Source organism: Sander lucioperca, chromosome 9, assembly GCF_008315115.2.
Source record: "Sander lucioperca isolate FBNREF2018 chromosome 9, SLUC_FBN_1.2, whole genome shotgun sequence".
Lineage (NCBI taxonomy): Eukaryota > Metazoa > Chordata > Actinopteri > Perciformes > Percidae > Sander > Sander lucioperca.
The window spans coordinates 26,101,810-26,114,707 of NC_050181.1; the positions used below are offsets into that span (position 1 = coordinate 26,101,810).

General features: G+C 41.6%; 1 protein-coding gene across 5 annotated transcripts in view; it reads left to right on the top strand.

Moving 5' to 3' along the window:
* Positions 1-12,898, top strand: part of efr3a (EFR3 homolog A (S. cerevisiae)) — a 160,964-nt gene that overhangs the window by 64,218 nt on the left and 83,848 nt on the right. For all 5 annotated transcript variants that reach the window (XM_036004731.1, XM_036004728.1, XM_036004729.1 and 2 more), the window contains 2 exons: positions 3,195-3,322; positions 5,221-5,371. In XM_036004731.1, the coding sequence (XP_035860624.1) occupies positions 3,195-3,322; positions 5,221-5,371 (279 nt within the window). The remainder of the gene's footprint in view (positions 1-3,194; positions 3,323-5,220; positions 5,372-12,898) is intronic.

A 12,898-nucleotide genomic window follows, 5' to 3' on the forward strand; every position in this document is an offset into this window, starting at 1 on the left:
CGCAAACAGTTCCCACTGGAATCTGATATAGGCCACATTGTAAAAGGTCATGTGAACAGACAAACAAAAAATCGGAATGAAGCATTAAGACTTGCGGTGTAAACGTAGCCTAAGTGTTCTCTTATTTGCCTTTAGCCACTTAGTCATTATATCCATGTTGCTGATGATTATTTATCAAACTCTCATTGTGTAAATGTTTGGTGAAAGCACCAATTAAAAGTAGGGACAGTACATGAAAACTGTAGAAAAAAAGAGTCTTGTATATCATCAGACAGCATGCGGCGGTCCCAGTGTGGGCTGTTAGCAGCGTATTAACACCCTGATTGGTGCCCAGCTGTTACCCCAGTGTTGAGATTGCCATGGCGAGCCAGCGACACCTCCGCCACCGGAGAGCTTCCCGGTCACAACACAGACATGATTAAAGGACCATGGAGCCACACGGAAGCTTCCAGACCTCGATACATCTGGTTATTAAATGTGACATGGCTTTGATGACAGGACTGCGAGTTATTATCACCCATTTGATTCCTCGACCCCTTGTTAATTAATACGCTTAAGTGTTCGTGGTTTGCCCCATACACTTGCCCCCCCCCCCCCCCCAATATCTTCTCAAGGGCCTTTGGTGTAAGCAAACAGTTGCAGTGAGAAATGGAAATGCTTGAACGGTCGAGACCTGGTCAATTTAATTATGGCTTGCCAAGGGGCTGATAACCCTCGGGGGACAGCCACACTCAAATTAACTCCCCGCTCTTTATGTCTGACACCTGGCGCAAATATATTTATATAAGCTGGCTGCTGTCTGCTGTCATATACAGTATAGTCTTGCATTGCCAGACCTATCTCCACAGCGCTGTGGAGTAAGGTCTGGCTACACGATAGATGCATTCTGGGATAGAAAGTTTCTTTGAACCAATCACAATCTTAAGCTCCGGACCGTTGGCGATTTTAGACCCTTGTTCAATATTAGTGCTTCAAGTTAGAGCTTGGGAACTTGTCTGTTAGTGACAGAGGACAAACAATTACAGGCTCAACGGGCTTGAAACAGGTTTAATATATCCTGTGTGTCTGTCGCCGATGCTACGCACCTGTAACCCCGTCAAGGAAAGGGTTAACAGAAACATAGTGTTGGCCATTCGGAGGTGGTTATGCCAGACTCCCGCCTTTGGCTGAGTCTCTATCTAATCTGTCAGAGGGAGAGCAGGAGTGCGGTTGGGAAGTTTTAACGTTGGTAATTTCATGGCGCAGATTAGAACCCAAATTGAAACGCAAGCAACTACAATTGCTGAATGTTAGAACATTGGGTCAAAAATGGTCGTTATTACTGTGACTTATAAAGTGTCAGGTTTAGTTCCATCATAGTGTTAATAGTGTCAAAAAACATTAGCTGACGTTGTTGTTCAGTAGCTAGCTCAGAGATTATCGGCTAATGAAATTACTGATTTACGCCGCCTTCCCACTGGCACTTGAAATAAGCTCCGTAATACGCAATACGCCCCCCCAGTGGCCGTCGTACTACACCGTAGAAAAGCGTCTGAAGCGAGTAAATGGCGGAGAGACTAGAGCGACTGAATGTTTGAATGTACGATTCTCGATGTCCTCTCTGATGAGGGCTATAGAGATATAAATAGAAAGTATTTCACCCACACGGAGCTCTTCTTTTTCTGTTTGCGTCTCCAGTGTAGGAGAGCGACAGCAAGAGCGTTGACCAGCCGACGATTTGCCATCATTCATGGAATGAATGAATTCTGGCAGTATGTGAATGAGCGGGGTGAGGGAAACGGCCACTAAAATATAATTGTACATTTTAATTGTATTAACTGCCCTAATAACGTTAGGAAATCATGACAACTTATCGTTATGAAATCATTATTTATTTTATTAAAAGTTAAGAATTTAAATTTGTTTATCAGTACCATAGCAATGCTAACTTCCGCTGGAATTGTCGGATAGGAACCGTCCCTAGCCTGTCGCAGTTTTTTTTAACGTATCCGGATGACCAACTGACACGATTTTTTACCGCACCCGTTCACATCGGTTCGGACCCATTCGCATGCGGTCTGAGAATCTCCATAGGAAATGAATGACTTCCGGTCGTTTCGCAGCCGTATCGGAGCTGATTTCAACTGCCAGTGGGAAGGCGGCGTTAGCGCAGGGGGCCACTGTATCCGTGTCACATTCTCATTAGGGGCTGAGCCCCCCTAAATCAGAATCAGCTTTATTGGCCAGGTTTGCGTAAACAAACAAGGAATTTGACTCTGGTTAATCTTTCCTCTCAAAGTACAACACTCACTTAACATATAAAGAATAAAGACCGAAAGGACAGTAAGAAATATAAAAAAAAATACTGTTAAGTATACAGTATAACAGCAATACAATAGAAATTTACAAAAAATATACAAAATATACAATAACAATTGAAGAGACTGAAGGGATAGTGCAATATCAGTATAGTCTGAGATTTAAGATTTAAATATAGTGCAAGGTAGTTCAGTGCAATGGTTATATAGGTAAAGGTCTGATCCTTGTTTTGGAGGAACATTTACACCCCGCAAAAGTAGGGTTGGGTATCGTTTAGATTTTTACGATTCCAGTACCGAACCGGTACTTTTAAAACGATTCCGATTCCTAAACCAATTCTTGAAAAACTGACAAATGACATCAAAGATGTAATATGTTTACTAGCGATCACGTGCAGTGAATGGTTAATATGCATTTATGTCTGTTTTGGTGAGCCCAGAGGGAAAATATGGCATTTTAAAAGTAGCCTACATTTACGGTAGCTAGCTAACGGTAGACTACAGAGAAAGTGTGATATTTTTACGTCCGTTTCGGAGCGACACAGGGAAAATATTTCAGTCGACACATTAAGTGGAACCGAAATGAGGAACCGAAATTTGCGTTCTAATCCGGTCCGATTCCTACCGGTTGCGTAGGAACCGGTTCCATAGTGGACCCGGGTTTTGGTACCCAACCCTACGCAAAAGAAAACGCCACATACAATATTAAATGATCTTATCTGTTGACACAATACAGTAATGTGTTTTGGACATACAAGGTCTTCAACCGACAGTGACGACATATGAGAGGCTGAAAACTTGGTGATTATTTTCCTATCGATCGACTGATCGATTAGTCGACTAATCACTGCAGCTCTTAAATCATGTGACTGAGGACTGCCTTGTGTATGTCTTCAGGATGGCCTCAGTAAATCGGACATGGAGAAGCTGACCTTCTACGCCGTGTCGGCTCCAGAGAAACTGGACAGGATCGGAGCGTACCTGGCCGAGAGGCTGAGCAGAGACGTGGTGCGACACCGCTACGGGTAAGTCGTTTCATCTCGAGTTTTCCTTTCTTTTTCCGCCCAAGAACTCCCGCCTGCTTCTCCAAAACTGGAGAACTGTAGTTCGTACAACCTAGGCATGGGCTGGTTACCGGTTTCATGCTCTACCGCGGTTTGAAAAAGTAAGTGTTTCAAAACGGCTGAAATTTTCTGTCATACCATTCCTGCGGTATGAGCTGTTTTTTATGACTTGTCAAGAATAGAAAAGTGTAATTTAGAAATCCCTCTTCCTGCCAGTGTGCAGACAAAAATGTCCCCCGTGTATTTTCTAAAAGAAGATTGGCAGCCCCGAATCAATACAGTGATTAGAACGTCAGCAATTATGTTTAATTGGCCGTGATTGTTATTCCCAGAAGCTAACAGCCGGAGAGCAAACACAACTCAACACAACTCTCTCTCTCTCTCTCTCTCTCTCTCTCTCTCTTTCCACCATACCATTCCCACGCTATGAGCTGTTTTTTGAGTCGTCAAGGAGAGGAAGTGCAGTTTAGAAATCCCTCTCCCTGCCAGCGTGCCGGCTCATGCCTGGTTGTAGGAGGGTTGCTCTAACACCGGCCTCGTTTTGCTCCGTTTAAAACCAACCCTGGAGCTTTTTGGTCGTATAGTCCAGTTGGTTCGGGGCGGTGTGAAAGCTCATCTGAACTCTGGTGCGGATCAAACAACCGAACTCTGGTCCGCTTGATAACGGGGGTCTCGGTTCACTTCCAAGTAAACTAGAGTTCAGTTCACTTCAGGTGAGAACGCGATCCGACCCAAATACAGGAAGTGAACCAAAAACGGAGCATTTACTTGCCTGCAGGTTTAACCTCGCACACAATTTAGGGAGTTCTATATGAGTTAAGGGACGATAACTTTCAGATCCATAAGCTGTTCTGAGCACACATCGCTGGTCGTTGGTGTGACATCATCCGTCTGTGTGAGATCATCTCTCTCTCTCCTTTACTCGCTGTCTGTCAGCTGCTCACATTGTTCGCCTTCTTAAAGCTATAGTGCGTAGTTTCGGTCTCCCCCATGAGGAATCAATCTAAGTAATGACAACAAAAAGTTGGCGTGTCCACATGATACAAGCCTTCTGTGATCAGGCCCCGCCTCCCCCTCCTTCACACAGTTGCTAGTAGCCAAGGAGGACACGGAGGATTAGAGAGTTGTGTGGAGCTGGTAGTCTTCATTAGCTTTGTAGCAACTCATTTGGCAACGGCTTGAATGTAACGGATGTTCATTAATATCAAAAAGTTACGCACTAAAGCTTTAATGCTGCGTTCAAGCAGAACCAGAAAACCCGAGACGTTATAAATGTGAGAGCAGAAGTGTCGGCGAGTTTCGGATATTCTGTCCAATAAACAAGTGGCCGCTTCCATCGCGTGACCTGTGTTTACAGTGTTCGGTGCGTTTGACAAAATGCAGTGCGAACGCAAACCGAACCTAATGAAAAATCCAACAATGTTGCAACTTCATCCCCAAATCGCATCGAGTCCATTGAACTATAGACGTGAAAGCGCACTAAAGCCGCCTACACATCATACGCGGCAAAACCGTTATGCGCCACCCGTCCATTGATCTCCTACGGGGGACAGCGGTGGCGCCCAACTATTCGCTCGGATTTGCCGCTTTGTGCTGTGCTCAAGGTTCAAATTATTTCAACTTTGACCTAGTTGCTGCTGACCTTTCGAGAGCGCAACCAATGAGATAACAGCTGTCGTTACCTAGCAACGGGAAATAGCTTCCTTGCCACCCTTGATGACGAATACCTGCGCTGCACTTTGCCCTCTGCGCTTTGCTGTGCGCCCTGCCTAGTGGGCGCGCTGAGAGCAAATCGCTTATCATGTGTAGGCGGCTTAAGAAACTAATGATAATGTACAGTCTCGATGGCCTGTGTGCAGGAATGTGGTGATAGCCATGGAGGCTCTGGACCAGCTGCTGATGGCCTGTCACTCCCAGAGCATCAAACCCTTCGTGGAGAGTTTCCTGCACATGGTGGCCAAGCTGCTGGAGTCCAGAGAGCCGGACCTGCAGGTCCTGGGGACCAACTCGGTAAGAGAAATAACCTTCAGTCTGGTTAGAACAGGAAATTACAGCAGAACATTACAATGGCGGTAGGCCTGTAACAATTATTACATCATTTTCAACTCGCAGTACTTTTTAAGTAATCGCCGTTTCTTTGTTTAACCGCTGCTAACATCATTTTGGACAGTTATAAGCCAGAGCAAAATATATATATATATATTACTCAAAAAGCTTAAAGACTATATTGGGTGTCCAACAGTGCACATTGTCAGACCTGTTCCATGGACAGATAGTCAGGAAAGCTAATGCTGTTCGCTCCGACAGTTCCCACCCCTTATTCCCTGAATTTCAGTCCTTGCCGTCTGGTTCCCGTCTAAGATGTCTATCTGTAAGGAGTAACAGGCACAAGTACTCCTTTATACCTGTAGCCATTTCCTTCTTGAATAGGGGTCAGAGGAGGAGTCTTCTTTGATCTCTTGGCTACCTCATTTCGTCCTCTTTCTTTTCTTTCTTTATTCCTTGGTTGGTTGTAGATTCTAGTCTGTTGACTATGTGTTGAGGATGTCAGAAACGTTGATAAAAGGGGTTGGTGACGTAATGTAATGGATGCTGATGTTGTTGATGATGGTCGTCGTTGATTATATTGTGTCAACTTTGTAGGCTGATAAGCACTTTTTCCTACCCTGTGTAGGTTACTGTGACGCTGCTATCCATGCACCTTGTACTGGTATTTATTTGTCCACGTACTTTTCCGGTTGTGTTCCAGTTGGACTGGTTGTAGAGCTTGTATGTATTTATTTGTCTTGTATGTGTTTATACTTGCTGCACACCTAATCGCCCTTCGGAGACAAAAATAAAGTTGAAGTTGAAGACTACACTTGCTAAAAAAGTCCAATGGGGACAAACTGCGATTATTAGATCTGAGAAAAGTCATTTACTCACATCCATATGGCTTAGGTGGCTGCCCAAAACGGCTCGGGTGCTGCACCCAAACCTTATAATGCCAGGGAAAATCCTGGAAAGGGCTTTGAAACACATGGCTGTCAGGGAGCAGGCGTTAAGGTCACTTTTTTGTGCCTTTTTCATGCTGAATGATTTATTTCCAAGAAGCTTTTGAGCACATCTCTGGTCAACACAAGATTTAAAGTGATGCTTTTGCATGAAATTATGTGGAGAAAGAAATTCAGTTTTACAGATTAATGACATTCACGTCGATTAAATCGACTGATGGATTAGTTGACAAAATGAGCAGGGGTTTCCTGCCATTATAAGGTTTAGGTGCAGCACCTAAAGCCAAATGAATGTAACTACAAGACTTTTCTCAGATCTAATGACTGTAGTTGGACTTCTTTAGTAAGTTTTGTCTTTAGGCTTTTTGAGTGTTTTTTATTTATGATCTGCTCTAGCTTTCAGCTAACGTTTCAGACACAGATATGGGAATAATAACGGTCCAAAATGATGAAATAAAAAAGGGACGCAAAACTACCACAAACACCCAAACCGACTACAAAGAGACGCCACATGACCACAGAGACCCAAAACAACCCCAAAGGAAACAGAAATGACCAAAAAGAGACTCAACACGACTACAAAGAGACACACAATCCCACAAACAGACACAAAATGTATGGGAGAAATTGGATTTTTTTTTAATTGAAAAACATCAATCTTCCCCTGTGATATTGTGCGTGAAGTCTGCACGGCTTTTCCATCATTCTGACATCAAGTGTTCTGACATTATTTGTCATATAACCCCTAAACTTTTGTCCCAGGGTTCCTGCTCTGATAGGAGTTTTGCTCTTCGGTGTTTTGTGACAGAAAGTGTATGAAACCTGTGACAACAATAGTTATACATTGTCTCATGAAGACTCTTGGCCCTATCTTGCACCCAGTGCAATTGACTTTGTACACCGACGCATGTCTCATTCCTATTTTGCACCCGACTCACAGCGGACTTTTCCCTCAACAGACTCACGTCGGTAAATTAGGGAATGAACTTGCGCTCCCGGGGGGCGGTTCAGCAAAAAGAGGAGGCGTGTTCCGGCGCCAACGTTCCCTAGTGCTATTTTGCAGTTTCAGAAAACAGTTCCGCCACAGACCAGGAAAAACCTAGTCTAAAGTCAGTGGCGCGTTAATCAGATGCTATTTTAAGGGCGCATGCTTGGCCGTAATGTAGCATGTGCACACCGTGCATACACTTTGCTTCTCTCATCTCACGGACCCAGCAGTTCCCATTTTTGCAAACCATACATAAATACAAAGAAAAATATGACCTTGTTTTACACAACATTTCCATGAATCATGGATGTGTTGATGACATGAATGAGGAACTATTAGCCTTAAGGAGATGTGATGTTGAACTGCAACTGCCGATGCCACTTAACCCAAATGCCCCAACAGCAGCACGGGAGAGGAGAGACCGAAGAGCTGCATCGTCTATAGTGAGGTCATCACGGTCTAATGTTAGACTACATTGCAAAAATATCACCATGCATTCATAACCTCGTGATTCAGTGAGAGTGAGCCCAAAACATCGGAAAGTATGTTTTTTTTCTTTATTTGGGCGCTCCTGGCGTGCGCCCATGGATGTATTAAGAGAGTGCGCCTAGCAAACCCTCCATCATAATAGCAATCCACAATGGAACAAGCGCGCCTGCTTTTAAAGGGAATGTGAAGCAGGAAGTGGGTCTGTAAACTGTGATAGATGTTTATAAAAGATAGTTTGGTTAATTCATTTCACCGTGGTGTGTTTCTAACCCGTCTGGTCGTCTGACTGCTCGTGTTTCTTGACTTTTCAAGGCCCATCAAAATATATATTTCAACAAATTTGGTAAATAATAGACGGATTTTGCAGAAGGATAAGTTTGCAAACAAAATGCAAACTGGGTGAAATTGTCTTTAGGTAGAAATGTGTCTGGGTTGTACTTGTTTTTCTTCAAAGTGGGAGGAAGTGCTGCACTTAAATGTTTGCAGTAACTTTTCTGCTGACTAACAGATGAAAAAGAAAAACCTCGGGGGAGGAGGTGATAAATCATTCTGTAAATATTATACAAAGGTTTTCTAATCAATCTAAGAATGGCATATTCATTAAAAAAACACGCACCATTTATCACCTTCAATGTAACTTTTTCCCTCTCTTACAAAAGAACAGTTTCTATTTTCTTTTTTACACTACCCAGCATGAGTGTGTGTGTCTCCTGTCTGTGCCGCCAGCCAGTCGCTGTTTCCAAATGTATCTGCCAGTTTACTTTATCACAAGAAATTGGCAGACTGCGATGGCTAGAAGTGTCTCTCCCTCCACTCCGTCTCAATAGAAGAGAAACGCATCAGTCCACACTCAGACACACCAAGCCACTGAGTCAGACTCACAGGGGAGTTTATTTATAGCCTGTGGGGCCGGAGGTGCCACACATTCAGACAGTCGTTTGCCAAGAAAATCTGTCAGTTCAATCTTCTTCACATTTCCTTTTTTGTTGTTTGTTCCCCGATCAGATTTAAAAGAACCAAAAGAAAAACGAGATTACCCAGATTTCTCCCAGCATGTTCCCAATTTAACTATAAACCAATTGAACGCTTCTGAAAGTGTGAGGGAGGGCTTCCCATGAGTCCTTATGCTTTCTTGCCTCACAGATTTCCTTGGACTAGGGTGGCACCTAAATCACGTTTCGCAGCTGCTGCCATGGTCCTTCTCTACGCCCTGCTACGCCCTGCACAGCTGCTACTATTATTTCTAGTCCTAGTCATAGTTCAATTATCTTTATTGTTACTGTAAATGCAACCACGGTTCATCATACCATTTGCTATAATTATTATGAATCATATTTCTCTATATCTGTATCAGTGTCTCAGCAGCAGCAGATGGCCGCCCACCAAGAGTTAGGGTTTGTCTGAGGTTTCTGCCTGTTGAAAGGAAGTTTTTCCTCTCTACTTTCGTACAAAATGCTTGCTCTTGGGGGGGAATTGTTGGGTCTTTGTAAGTTATAGTGTGGTATAGACTAGCGATGTTCTCCGATACTGCCTAAAACGCCGATATCGGTATCAGGAAGTACTGGAGTTTATGCACCGATCTGATACCATGTAATAAAGCCCTAAAGAAAGTCTATGTTAAAGTAGTTAGTAGTATTTATGTTTCTTTTTCCGTTATAACTGACTGTCAAACTGCAGAATAAAAGAAAGTTCTGGGGCGTTCATTGTTCATGTTTCACAAAGAGTTTATCCTGAGCCAGACCGACAACAAAGATAGAAATCATATCACATCCATACAGGGATAGTAGTATACAGCTGTTATACATCATATCATCATACAGAGATAGTAGTATACAGCTGTTATACATCATATCATCATACAGAGATAGTAGTATACAGCTGTTATACATCATATCATCATACAGGGATAGTAGTATACAGCTGTTATACATCATATCATCATACAGGGATAGTAGTATACAGCTGTTATACATCATATCATCATACAGAGATAGTAGTATACAGCTGTTATACATCATATCATCATACAGAGATAGTAGTATACAGCTGTTATACATCATATCATCATACAGAGATAGTAGTATACAGCTGTTATACATCATATCATCATACAGAGATAGTAGTATACAGCTGTTATACATCATATCATCTATACAGAGATAGTAGTATACAGCTGTTATACATCATATCATCTATACAGAGATAGTAGTATACAGCTGTTATACATCATATCATCTATACAGAGATAGTAGTATACAGCTGTTATACATCATATCATCCATACAGAGATAGTAGTATACAGCTGTTATACATCATATCATCATACAGAGATAGTAGTATACAGCTGTTATACATCATATCATCTATACAGAGATAGTAGTATACAGCTGTTATACATCATATCATCATACAGAGATAGTAGTATACAGCTGTTATACATCATATCATCATACAGAGATAGTAGTATACAGCTGTTATACATCATATCATCCATACAGAGATAGTAGTATACAGTTGTTATACATCATATCATCCATACAGAGATAGTAGTATACAGCTGTTATACATCATATCATCATACAGAGATAGTAGTATACAGTTGTTATACATCATATCATCCATACAGAGATAGTAGTATACAGCTGTTATACATCATATCATCATACAGAGATAGTAGTATACAGCTGTTATACATCATATCATCCATACAGAGATAGTAGTATACAGTTGTTATACATCATATCATCCATACAGAGATAGTAGTATACAGCTGTTATACATCATATCATCATACAGAGATAGTAGTATACAGCTGTTATACATCATATCATCCATACAGGGATAGTAGTATACAGCTGTTATACATCATATCATCTATACAGAGATAGTAGTATACAGCTGTTATACATCATATCATCATACAGAGATAGTAGTATACAGCTGTTATACATCATATCATCATACAGAGATAGTAGTATACAGCTGTTATACATCATATCATCATACAGAGATAGTAGTATACAGCTGTTATACATCATATCATCATACAGAGATAGTAGTATACAGCTGTTATACATCATATCATCATACAGAGATAGTAGTATACAGTTGTTAAAACATAATAAAATATGTGACACACTGGTATCAGATCAGTACTCGGTATCGGCCAATACGCAAGTTCAGGTATCGGAATCGGTATCGGGAAGCAAAAAATGGAATCGGGCCATCTCTAGTATAGACCTCTGTAAGGTGTCCTGAGATAACTTCTGTTGTGATTTGACACTATGAATCAAATTGAATTGAAATGTGCTTTACCAACAGCAAGTTGTCTCCGTTTTCTCATATAAACTCTGGACAATGGCCGATGAATCAGGCCCTGACATAGTCCGAAGTTGCTCTTTTACACACAACAGTACCACACAACAGGAGATTTTCAGATGTGTTCTCACTTACATATGAAGCATATAATGTACATTAGACATACACGATTTTTGATGATCATTAAGCACAAATGAGAACTGAGAGGGAGAGGAGCAGCGCTCTGTTTGCAACACAAGACATCAACACTGATAAACTGCAGATGCCAGGACTCCTGATAGTTTCCTCCAAACTGCTGTTAACTTCCTGTGTGCTTTCCGTTGACAAACTGTCACCTGCTGACGAGACGGAGGTGCAGAAATGTCACTTGTGATGGGGATACAGGAAATGAACACAACTAATGCCAAGGGAAAACTTTCAGCTTCAGGCTACAGTGTCCAACTTCTTGGCTTGAGTTACCAAACTGTCTGCCTCCTTCAACGCAAACTGTCAAGCTGACACGCCAACTGGGTCAGCAGTAAAGCAGCAGGACAGGCCAGAAAAAAAGTCTTTATAGTTATTAAAATGCCAGTGAACGTCTCTAAGGCTGGGTTAAAATAATCGATTCTCCAATGAAATTGATATGTGTTTGATTGATCTGAGATAAAATTCAAAAATCGATCTTTTAAAATATGCCTTTTCACCATGGATGTATAAGGGCATAGCGTTGCAGTTCCACTGTTAGGCCACTATGTTCAATTTGCTTCGAAGCCTGGTAAACTTCCTAAGGGGCCAGCTATTCTTATGCAAAATTGATCTTCTAACTGAAACCCCCCCTAACCTATAGATATGGAATCGGAAATGTAATCGAATTGGGACCTTGTCAATCAAAATCGAATCAATTCTGGAAATCATTGGCAATACCCAATACCCTAAACGTCTTTGATAATTAGATCTCAATTTCCACATTTATTTCACTTTATTGTGGACATGTATGGCAATAGGCCAGTTTGTAAATGTGAGACTGCTGCCCTTATAACTGAGTTACAGAAACAGCCTGCTGTTTTTATTACAAATGAAAACAAATAACTTTCAAAATGATTTCTATGTAGCCAAACAGCAGCTATTTTACTCACTCTGACTGAAGGGCTGCTCGTTCATTGACATCCGTGTTAGATCCAAGATGGAGGAGCTTCTAAGTTGTAGTGGGAGGAGTGCTTAAATGGACACATGCATGACAGTGTTTGAATGCAGCGAACTTTGTATAAGAAGGTTATGAATAAGGCTATTGAAAATCCATCTCACTGGCGTGTTCACTGCGATGTTGTCAAAGTTAAAGGCAGTGTTTTGTTCCGACAGTTTGCTTGAAGAAATACTGCTTTTTAAGACTGCTATCATCAGCAAATAATTGAACCTGCGGTCTCAGTGCCTCACTAGGTTTTACTGTAGAAAGAAATGTTAGAAAGTCGAAAACTCTGTGACTCTTGGTGAAGCTTCAGACATCTTCCAGTCACTGTTCAGAACAACAGGAAGTGAGTGTACAAGTAAAATAGGAGGATTTCAGAGGAAACTTAATTAGAAAAACATCTAGTTTCTTATTGACTTCGATGTTTCCAACTGTGCAAAGGTTTAATGATCAACTTGAAGTGGCTATGCTGGTGTAAATGGATTCTACTCTTTAGCACTTGTTATGTCATTAGTATGCATAGATAAGTTAAACCATTCCTTTTCACAGGACTTTTTTTTAATGCCTCCTTTTTAAATTGAGCT